Source organism: Alternaria rosae (genome assembly GCF_020736505.1).
Source record: "Alternaria rosae strain MPI-PUGE-AT-0040 chromosome Unknown BKA58scaffold_7, whole genome shotgun sequence".
In the NCBI taxonomy this organism is placed as follows: Eukaryota; Fungi; Ascomycota; class Dothideomycetes; order Pleosporales; family Pleosporaceae; genus Alternaria; species Alternaria rosae.
Window position 1 is genome coordinate 811,491 of NW_025763576.1, and position 11,234 is coordinate 822,724.

The window sequence follows — 11,234 nt, forward strand, 5'->3', positions numbered from 1 at the left end:
GCCGCGTCGGCTTAATCGAACATGGATGCAATTGCAAAAGCTTTGGTTACACTTCGGCTCTCGGACAAGGCGGGTGAATGGGTGGCAGTGTGGTGAGGTCTATGAGAGGCGAGGCATTGGTTGAGCGTCAAATTTCGTACACGGCGCGGGGAACGGTGGTATGAAAATCTTCAATAAAGCTTTTTGGTACAGCGAGATCAGCGAGAAGGAGCAATCAACTGTACATTACCCCCATGGAACGCCTTGTGCCGGTCAACCTATAAGCTCAATGGTATCTTTTTGAAACCTCTAGAACGCCATGCCATGCTGTCTGATATGAATGAACGCCATATCCGTATGCAAACCCCTCAGTCGTCTTAATATACCCACTACTCCGCCTTCTTACCCAATTCCGGCCCCCAAAAAGCATCAGACTCCTTCTCATACCCCTCTCTCGCCAACTTCCGCCTCTTCGCCTTACTCTCCTCCAACGCATCCCCCTGGACCGCGTCCCTCTTCTGCGCCTGATTCAACTTGACCAAGTCAACCTTATCCGGATCCCTACAATTCTTCAACTTCTGCACCAATGTCTTAATCTCCGCTTTATGCTTCGCTTCCTTCGCGTCGCGCTCTGCTGCCGGTAACGACGCATTGACATAAAGCCGATGGCTCGAAATAAGCGACGCGCAGTTCCGCAGCGTAGTGAGGAGTTTCGAATGTATCGGACTGGACGTGGGGACCTTGAGCGAGAGGTAGAATAAGGTAAGCGGTTCATCAGCGAGCAGATGAGCCGCCAGCCAGATCTGCGAGGGCGTGTATAGGAAATACGCATCCGTCAACACAGCAACAGTGCGCAGCGTGTTCGTCGCAACACCATACGCAGCATGGATCCTTTCCTCGACCTTCTTCTCCGGCATCTTCATAGCCTGCGCTCCCACCTTAACCGGCAACCCACATATCTTCGCCTGCACCTCTTTAGGACCCCCCAGCTCTCCCGCAGGCCCTTGGTACTTTCCCCGCGCCATCTCGAGCATCTCCATGTGTCCGGCTTTTATGGCGCGGAAGGGGTGGCGCACGTCGAGGTTGTAGCGCAGGGACTGCACGATGATGTATTCTGGGGCGAGCACGTCTTCGGAGGTTACGTTGCGGCCGGCGCCTTCGGCGTATTGCGAGACGTGGATGGGGAAGAGTTCGACTTTTGTGGCGAGGAACATTATTGTGCGTAGGATGTTGTTGACGTGGTAGGTCATGGGGGAGTTGTAGAGGTAGAAGCGACGCAGGAATTGGATGCATGTTGCCTGGGGGTGTTGTTAATTACCATGTATCTTGCTGTTTTAGATTGGAAGATGGGGAACTGGAAGTAGACGTACGACGACGTTCAAAGGAAAGCTGTAATGATTCCCCAGGGCGATTGCGCGCTCGCAGAATTCGTTTACTATCTTCAACTCTTCCTCTGCGGTGAGGCAATTGATCTCTGTCACAGTCTGCATACGCGCATCAGGTGTATTCGCGCCGCTGGTGCCACTCCCATTCTCCTTATCCATAACCGTGTCCATGCCATTGTCTACGGCATCGTTGCCGCGCTGGGCTCGCAGACGCGCAACATTCGCTTTGACGCGCTCGGTGGCTTGTACGTTGATCTTCAGGCGCTGCGCAGCGAGTTGTGAGGCGGTAAAGGACCAATTGCGGAACTGCGTGGAGCTGCGATAGAGGTCGTCTTCGGTGAGCTGCATCGTCGGGGTGATTGGCCGGAGCTGGGGAGGGGAGAGTTGGCCTAGGTCGCGCACTTGGGTGGTGAGAAGGGACGTCGCGACGCCATGGCAAGTCCAGCCGAGGGGCGCGCTTCCGTTCCGCGCTGGCTCTCATTCCGCCAGCGCTGCGGCCTTCACCTACCTTTGCCTGACTCTATCACATTTTGCATCACGTGTCGCGTCTTGCAACTACCCCAGCGTTATCCAGACGAGCATCTTGACTGGCCTTGGCTGTACCTGACCATCATCCAGGGTCAAAGGCATGGCAGTACCATGACCGTGGTCCTGTCAAGTTACTAGCGACTTGGAAGTGCGCGATGCATGCAGCTTCATGCGCTTTCTGGAATGCCCTCAATTGTGCTCAGGAGGGACCTCAATTGAGCTCACCAAGTATTCGTGGGGAACACTACAAGAGGCTGTCGCCCCCGCGCTCTCAGCCATGTTCATTCCGTGTTTCCCTCAGCCGCCACCTTGCTCTCTACCTCATCTCCGCCACCTATGCTGTTCAACTCAACGAGTCCTATGCCAAGGCCGACCATGGAGATCGACCTTCCGCTTTCCCAGTTACGTACCGTCGAGATAAGGGCCTCGGTGCCTCCATTAACATCTACCGATACGCACAGTCGGTTCAGCACAGTCGGTTCATTTCTTGTCGGCTTCTATTACCCTGCGCTTGGGCCGGATGAGCACAGTACGGTGTGCCGCCAGCTTCAAGCACATTTTTGATGACCAGAATGGCGACATCTGACACCCATTCTCCTCTTCTGGGAAGTCTGCCTGCAAGGCTCTCGTACACCGACGTACAGCATCACTCCGGTTAAAGTCTACCATCGGCTTACACGCTCACCACCTTCTCTAGAATCGATAGTCAGATTCAAAGCTCTCCGCAGTCATTTGGTTGTGGTGGTCCAGCAGCGCTTGGCAACCAAAGCAGCTTCCTTTTCCGGCTACGCTATCTACCAATCTCCGTCTCCGCGCAAGAAGATCCCACTTTAGCTTGCACCGCATCTGCTGTAGCCCTGCCTTGTTCTCGGCCAGCAGCCCTGCAGAATACTGGGGTACACTAGCCGTAGCTCCAGCTCCCATGCTCGAATCCAAGGCGGAATGCTTGCCAAGCACCACATAGTTCTCGGCGTACATGAACGGTAGCCTGCGAAAAGCACCCCCAAGGTCTACCAAGGCGCGCCCAGCACTTTACTGCATCTAACGGCCGCTGTCGTTACTTCCATACGGTCTTGGTTGCGGCTGCTAACTTTTCGGAGTACCTACGATAGGAAGGTATACTCATGATAGTCATGTGCGGCGTCCTGCACGAGTCTGCATTCTGGGAACTCGGTGGTTCCGCGAGTGTGGTGCAGAGAGGCAAAGATGTATAAAGTGCTGCTTCCTGCTCCCAGGTTCTTGGTTCATCATCAACTGCCAATTGTCAATCCGCAGTCTTGTTCGATACGATGAAGTGGGCTACTATCACCACGGCTTTGTTGCCTTTGGTCGCCGCTCATGGCTTTACCCACCAGCAATATGCCTCTGGAGAGGTTATGGACCTCATGATGTCCGGAAAAGAGGCTGCTTGGGCTAAGCAGCGCGCTGCTGGCGCCTACGACAGCAAGCGCTGGAACGGGTTCTCTAAGAAGAGGGCCAACAAGAACAAGATTGAGTGCAAGCACGGCCGTGTTGAGGCTGTCAAGGGAGATGCCGACCAGACCTACAAGGTAAGCAAGATTTAGATCAATGAAAATGCGCTCAACTAACAACATCACAGTGCAAGAACATCGACATGTACGATTTCAAGACGCACGAGGAGCTCGGTGATGCTATTGGTGAGGGAAGTGGTTCCTGGGGTTGGTCGCACAAGGGCCGAGACTTTATTGCCATTGGTCAGACTTACGGTGCCTCCTTCTCCGAGGTCACCAAGGACGGTCAACTCGAGTACCTTGGTCGCCTTCCCGCCAACAACGACTCCGTCATCTGGCGTGAGATCAAGGTTGTTCGTGACAGCCTCATCGTCGGCTCCGAAGGTGTCGGCCACCATGTCCAAGTCTTCGACCTGAAGAAGCTGCTCAAGCTTTCCCCCAAGAAGCCCTACACTTTCGACATCAAGACCGACACTGCTCTCGTCGACATCAACCAGGGCATTAAGGGCCGCACCCACACCGTTGTTGCCAACAACGAGAAGAACTACGCCGTCGCCTGCGGTGCTGGCGGTCGCCCCGGCCGTAACGACACCTGTGCTGGTGGACCCATGTTCATCAACATGGACGATCCCACTAAGCCTTACGTCTCTGGTTGCAACGGTCAGGATGGCTACACTCACGACGCTCAGTGCATTGTCTACCGTGGACCTCACAAGAAGTACTACGGCCGTGACATTTGCTACGGTTACAACGAGGACACCCTGACCATCTACGATGTCACCAACAAGGTTGGCTTCGGTAACGCCGGTGCCATCATCTCTCGCACCCCTTACGTCGGTGCTTCTTACACCCACCAGGGTTGGGTCCTTGATGCCATGTGGCAGACCCACATCGTCATGGACGATGAGCTTGATGAGGGTCAGATCGACCCCAACCGCACTGCCGTTGACTCTCCTGCCAAGGACGGCTTCGCCGTGACCTACATCTGGGATATCCAGAACCTCGAGAAGCCAGTCGTCACCGGCTACTACAAGACCACCACCCGCTCCGTCGACCACAACCAATACGTCTACGACGGCCTTGACTACCAATCCAACTACCAAGCCGGTCTCCGCATCCTCGACGTCTCCAGCATCCCCAAGTTCCCCGACGGCTCCAAGGTCAAGGAGATTGCCTACTTTGACGTCTACCCTCCGGATGATGTCAAGCCCGGCGGCGGTGACGCTCTCTGGGACGCTGGTACCTGGTCTGCCTACACCTTTGAGTCTGGTTACGTTGTTATCAACACTATTGACCGTGGTGTCTTTGTTGTTAAGCAGGCTGATGTCAAGGGTAGGAAGAGGGGTCAGGGTAAGTACTGGGGTAAGCACTAGAGTGCACCCTGGTGTGATGGATGCCTTGCGCGGTAAAAGCGTAAAATGGTAATCGAAATCAATGAAATTTTCAAACATGAACTACACATTTCCCATGTATGAATGATCATGATCAACGTGCAAGAGCTTTGCGGAATGTTTCGAAACTGACATCATGACGCATGCCGGGCACAGGAGCCAAGCTTGATGTTGGGAAGCATATAGAACCTGCCGTTATTTCTCTCTCTCCTCTTCTTTGCTTACTAGCTCCGTCCTATGCCATGTTACCAAAAAGATAACGCAATGGATCCTATGTCGTCTTCCGCTTTTCTTCTTCCAAACTCCAAGGCTTGCCATTATGGGTCTACGTCTTCTTTCTCCAAAACATTCGATATGATGAATGCTACCTGATGTAGATATCTCCACTCAAAGATACTTGAAGCCTCTACATGAGATCGCTTCTTTGCAACGCCAAAATAAAAACCACGAAAGCATGGGTCATGGGCGGCCTTGCGTGGAACGAGTGCGGCGGCGATGTCTTGCTTCGTCGAAACTATGTCGAAGCAGATTAGAGACTGACTGGCTTACTACACATGTCGTGCTGGATCGAAGATTCTCGGAGACGCTGACAATGAGTTGGCGGTCGCCCAGATTCCAAAATATCAAAATTCGATGCATAAACTTCGACGGACTTGCGAAGTGTTGTTTGCCGAAAACCAAAATTCAAAACGCCCAATTCCATGGAAGGGGTATTGAGAGCGACTATAAAATCTCGCGGAGTGGCTCTCTTGTCTTCTTCCTTTATAACATTCGTACAAAGATGTACGCCAAAATCATGACCGAATTCATGTATGTCTGTCTGTCTTCCGAAACAATTACTGCGATCATACACATGTTTCCAGATCCAAGATCCGAAATCATCATGTCCCTTTGCGCTTCTCTAAAAGGTCTCAATCACCGGCAAATGAACTGCGTTTTCCGGTAGCCAAGTTTAGTCAAAACCACATCGCATGACTCTTGTGACGCTCTTCCCACCGATTACTTTGCAATAAGGAAGAACCAAAAAGCGGACAACTCTCGGTCATGTTTGCTGTCCAAAGAGGTTTTGGGAAACTTCCGATGTCTTCTGCTCGCTCTTTTCGCCAGAAGTATGGGACAAACATCTGGATGAAAGACGGACTCAAAGAAAGAAGTGGTCAGGACTATGGGTGTGTGCTGTTGCGGCCTTCTCTGAACAAGATGCACTGTCTACTAGGATTTCGATTACATCGAAAACGGGGGCTGAGTCGTCGCATGCGGAGCAAAATACTGGTGGGAAGAAGCCGATAAATCAACCGCATCTTTGCATTATGTAGTTTTCGCAATCTTTCTAGAAGGCCTCTCACACTACCTAGGTAGTGGGTATAGATACCTGTCTGTTTCTCCACGCTATCTTGTCTTTATCGTCGCACACTTGTGTGCTATGCATTCACCAAAATCATGCGAGAAGAACCGAAGGTCTGCGCATCTCTGCCATTCTTTCCAAGATCTTGAATCAACTAGAGTCATGTCTTTGCCTCGCTCTTCCGACCTTGAACTAGCTCGCCCTCTCCTTACACTGTTCTTGTCAGAATTGTACCGACGACGATCGCATGATGGAGCGATCCAAAAGACGACAGCCAAGCGCTCACGTTTCGGCCGAGCGAGATGATCGAGTTCCGACTAGGTGTAGCCACGTGCTATTGTCATCGCCGATTGGAAGTAGATATTTAAACCCTTACTGCGATCTGCCCCTCCTCTTCTTCTCTACGATATCTTCCTGCGGATTACTTCTAACACGTAGTACTTTGGTTCGAGGACTGCTCGTCTGCTTCTCAAAACACAAACGATGCCCTCATATGAGACCAAGTTTTTCTGCCAAAACATAGAACGTTCGACTTCATGTCTTACTCGTCTCCTCTTCGGTTACACACTAAAATCGCACAAGTCACATACATGACTTGGTTCTGTCGAACGGAACTTTGATGCGTTGAATGAATGTGCCGGCGGAACGCTGAGAAGATCATCTTGCCCAAATCAGAATCTCCAGATCTATGGTTTCCATGGCTGTCAAAAGAACTCGGCATCTGTCCTATGACTCTGTGCAACTACAAAGCCTTTCCATTTCCGCGATGAAGCTCGTCCCTCTTTAACACCACTGACCCTTTCTCTCCTCGAAAAGAAATACTGAAGTGAATCATGAGATCCTCCCGTTGTCATTGCGCAAAACAATGTGTGATGGTGCATACTGGCCTCACGACTTCAAACTTGGATTCTGTTTCCCCATGACCTGGGAAGGTCTGGAACCTTTCGGTTTGATGAACGTTAGCAAGTCTCGCGACAAAAGTCCTGTCCCGAGGGCTCCAAAAAGAGGACCAAACGATACATGCTTGCGGCAGCCGAACGTCTGCGGAGATTTTGGTATAAAATCTTCTTTCGATCGCAAAGAAGATTGCATCAAGACCTACTCCCAATTCTCAAATACCAAAAGTACTAGACCTCCCTCTCATGGATTTGTTCTGTTGACTTTGCTGAGCTGTTGTTCGAACAAAAGCACTAGGCCTCATTCAAATCACACTTTCTCCAAAGACGATTCGCAACGGTGCCATGACCTCCAATAAAAAGAGCTCTTGCAACAAATAATGTCCTTAGAGTTTCGTGAATCATAACGATATTACCTGCTGCTCTATCAATATGCATCCATATGCATCATGACCGGTTCATACTCAAAACCAATACATTCCCTCCGTCTTCCCACCCTCCTTCCCAACCTTTAAATCATCCAAGCACTTCTTCAGCCGTTGTGCAGTCGCCTTCCCATAGGCCTCATGATCATTGAAATCCGGCATCTCTTCCTTCCTGGTAATGTCGGTGCGCACCCAAACCATCTTCTCATCTCCACAAGAACCTCTAATCTGCGCAAACATCTCATCATTGAAACCACCTCCAAGAGCTACGGCAGCAGGGCGCTGGCCGTAGTTCATGGAGCCGATGTTGGGGGTGCTATTGGCGGGTGTCCTGGATAACAAAATATGAGGAATGGAGCTGATTGCTTCTTCCACGGAGAGGTTGATGTGGATTACTAGATAGCTATGTCAGTTGGATACGCAGGCGTGAAGCGTTGCGCAAAGTATCGCGACATACCATCGTATTCTGGCTCGACGCCCTCGCGAACGGCTTTTGCAATGCCTGGGTGCCTGCCACAGACTACGATCGGGATTGGTGACATTGCGGAAGTGTAGAATCTCGGACGCAGTCGATGGAGTGACGAGCTTTGTGCGGTGCCGAAGAAGACTGATCGAGGTATGGATCGGATTGGTGGTCTGGCAATCATGAAAATGGTACTGTCCGGATTATGAGGAAACGTCGTCTAGATATGTGCTGACGTGGGCGTGGCTTCGTATTGTAATACTCCGGGGCTATTGTGTCTAAATCCGACGCTAGGACGAGATCGTCTCCAGCGTATTGCGCAGGTGATGCTGTACACACTCGCTCTTCTTTTGACACCACGCACACGAACATGCGCACCGCTACATTTTCCTCAATACGTGCCCAACGTGGAAAAACATAGACTAAAAGTGTTGACGATTTGAGCAAAGGCTGTGTGCATACAAGGGCACATGCATGTTCTCTCCGATGTTGTCACCAGCGGGGCCCAAAAGCATCGTGAACTTTGCCATGCGTCGAATCCGGACAGACATACAATTCGGTCTCGAAGATGTTGCAATGCAGTGAGTATTTGAGTGCTAAGTCGGCAGAATCCTAGATTCCGAGATCATCCTGGTCGCCACGACTGTGCCGCAAACCACCCCGCGCGTGATTTCACATGCGACTGGATCTGCCAGCACATGTGGGGAACATGCGACCTCATCGAACGAATAATGCCTGCCCGTAAATACACATTCTTAAAAGTTTCTGTACGGGCATGATCGCGCTTCACTTCATCCTCAATCACGTAGCTTGACAGGTCTTAAAGGAACAGCAATATAATGGGTACGGAACAGCGATCCGAAAAGAGTCTCCCCATTCTAGGCTAACGATACGTCCTTGAGGGGGAAGAGGATGATGGTTTGTGCGAAGGATGCCATGTGCTATCGAAAGAGGAGAAGCCTCCAATTCATGAAACTTACCACTACAGCGCCTTGCGCAGGCCACAAGATACCATCAGGCTCCTCGCATGGCCTGCAGACCCTAAAGATGTAGCCTACTTGCTCCAAGCCTCAATCAAAGACCTCCCTGCATACGAAACGGTGTCTTACGCTTGGGGCCGTGGAACCGGATGGCCACTCGAATTGAACAAGAACGTCGGCACTGCCACGGATAGCACTGTTCATCCTCCTTCCAACCCCGATAAGTCAACTTTAGATATCAGCGTCACAGTTAGTCATATTCTTCATTTTCTCCGGCCTGCAACAGGTTGGCGCTTACTCTGGATTGACGCCGTATGCATCAACCAAAGCGACAACGCAGAGAAGTCTCTCCAAATCCCGATGATGGATCGAATCTATTCGAAGGCGGAGAGGGTCATAATCTGGTGCCCACCATGTAGAATTCACCTAGCCAAAGATCTTGAGACGGCAATCGACAAGCTCAACAGCTGGAAGGGTCATGAGGCCAAGATTCTCGAAGCTCTCAACAACGGATCATTCGGCGGTGCAGCCTCCGAGCATGGACGGGATTGGCTACCATGGAAATTACCGCATACACATGAGTTCCACATCTCAAAGGCATGTACAGATGCCCTCGACTGTGTAATGCGCTTGCCCTGGTTTGAGCGCGTCTGGACTCTACAAGAGTTGATTTTGGCTCGAGAGGCAGTGATATATTTTGGCCCCAACACGCTTAAATGGCAGGAACTCATTAGTGCTTGTCTCCAAGCGCATACCTGCGATTTCCTATTGGAATGCAGAAGACTTGCAGAACTCGACGTCTTGCGAAACCTTTACAAGGAGTCTGGCTCGGTCAGTAAGACAACATGTGGGAGGGAACTCACACATCATAAAAGGCTGTAAGTCCTCTTCCGTGCCATTCATGTAAGAAATCTGCTTTAAAAATAATGCGAACGTGCTGACTCCTCGCAGTGCTAACATCCTGCGCATTACTCGCGCCCGCAAAGCCACGAACCCGCGCGATAAGGTCTATGGGATAATGGGTTTAATGAGCCGACATGATATAGCCAGCCCAGGTCTCGTAGTGGGTTACAGCCTTCCTGTTCTAGATGTGTACCTCTCAGCCTGCGTTGCATGCATGGAAGTTCAAGGAGCTCATGCAAACATCACATTTCTGCAAGACGCTGGCTCAATGGCGATAACCAACCAGGAGAGGCCACATGCTCGGGTCACCACAGAAGGAGAGTATTGGCCGTCTTGGATCCCAGACTGGACGGAAGCGTTACCAACATCATCGGGTCTACTGATGGGATGCCTACAAGCCGACGGTTCTTCAGTCTCGAAAGGAAGAGCATCAAATGCGACTATTTTCGCACAACATGAGCACAATTGGGCGGGTGGAAAAAGGTCCTTGCCTACGGGTTCAGGGAATACGCGTTTTGACAGGCCAAGGCTTTATCCCCCGTCGTGGCAACGGCTCGTTCAGCGACTACTATGACCTTCTGGGCAAGGTTCATTCCTTGTACTGCAACACATCGTTGTCTACCCAACACGCGTATTCGTATGTCGCGAGCCCGCATATACATCCCCGGCGAGATGATCAAGCATTGCCTCAAGTCACTAGCATTTGGTTATATATCAAAGATGATCTAACTTCTCCGGACTGTGATTTGGGGAAAGTCAATGCTGGAATCGAGTCTGCAATAGGACACAGTATGACAGGCGAACCAATTCCTCATAGGATGCATGGCAGAATGGAACTCGATGTTTCCGAATCTCTCGACCAAAAGCTAGAACAGGTCGGGTGTCTCGCCAAAGACGGAAAGGGAAGTTCGAATTTCAAGTGTTTCGTGAGCACGATTGGCTTCATGGGCCTCGCCATTCCTAACGCGCAGCCAGGAGACGAGATTGTCCTCTTGTTGCAGCTTTAGCTGCATATTACGGTTGGTCCTCCTAGGGCTTTGATTGTTGGAAGAAACGGCTTCTCATTGGCCCATTAAGCTCGTCTCTCATTGGACGAAAAGCCGCCAAGATGTCATTACGCCTCTATTAGGCCTAGCTCTTCCTTTTTTAAGCCTAGCTCCGAAACACGTGACAAACACTAAGCTAGAGGAAAGCTTCCTTCACAGGCACCACCTGCCTCTATTCTCTTACTATGCTATTTAGTATAGAGCTCTCTAACAAATAAGCATTGCAGGAGAAGTACAACTTATGCGCTGAAGCTGCACCCTCTTCAGCTCCGTTTACGGGCTGTACGGACTATTTTTTGGACTGGAGATGCTATTTGTTGTTCGACCAGATGCTGAAACTGGGCATTACCAGCTGATTGGCGAATGTTACGTTCTAGGTTTGATGAACGGTGAAGCGATGGAAGGACTGGAGGAGTCGCAG

General features: G+C 51.0%; 4 protein-coding genes across 4 annotated transcripts; 2 read left to right on the forward strand and 2 right to left on the reverse strand.

Moving 5' to 3' along the window:
• Nucleotides 1–222: 222 nt before the first annotated feature.
• On the reverse strand, nucleotides 223–1,841 carry BKA58DRAFT_207491 (cyclin-like protein). Its single transcript, XM_046165971.1, has 2 exons — nucleotides 1,350–1,841; nucleotides 223–1,277 (listed from the first exon to the last, which is right to left on the reverse strand). Exons 1-2 carry the CDS (start codon nucleotides 1,710–1,712, stop codon nucleotides 369–371), a joined length of 1,272 nt encoding a protein of 423 aa, XP_046023234.1. The 5' UTR covers nucleotides 1,713–1,841; the 3' UTR covers nucleotides 223–368.
• Nucleotides 1,842–3,006: 1,165 nt separating this feature from the next.
• Nucleotides 3,007–5,021, forward strand: BKA58DRAFT_207501 (uncharacterized protein). The gene is made up of 2 exons (XM_046165972.1): nucleotides 3,007–3,442; nucleotides 3,493–5,021. The coding sequence occupies exons 1-2, from the start codon at nucleotides 3,182–3,184 to the stop codon at nucleotides 4,735–4,737; spliced, it is 1,506 nt and encodes a 501-aa protein (XP_046023235.1). The 5' UTR covers nucleotides 3,007–3,181; the 3' UTR covers nucleotides 4,738–5,021.
• A 2,439-nt stretch (nucleotides 5,022–7,460) lies between these two features.
• On the reverse strand, nucleotides 7,461–7,963 carry BKA58DRAFT_403449 (uncharacterized protein; the record flags this gene model as incomplete). The annotated part of the gene is made up of 2 exons (XM_046171788.1): nucleotides 7,461–7,816; nucleotides 7,879–7,963. The coding sequence occupies 2 exons, from the start codon at nucleotides 7,961–7,963 to the stop codon at nucleotides 7,461–7,463; spliced, it is 441 nt and encodes a 146-aa protein (XP_046023236.1).
• A 1,717-nt stretch (nucleotides 7,964–9,680) lies between these two features.
• BKA58DRAFT_460355 (uncharacterized protein) lies at nucleotides 9,681–10,774 on the forward strand (the record flags this gene model as incomplete). Its single annotated transcript, XM_046174758.1, has 2 exons — nucleotides 9,681–9,742; nucleotides 9,816–10,774. Coding segments are annotated over 2 exons (588 nt in total), but the record flags the coding sequence as incomplete, so codon positions are not given.
• Between the last annotated feature and the right edge of the window lie 460 nt (nucleotides 10,775–11,234).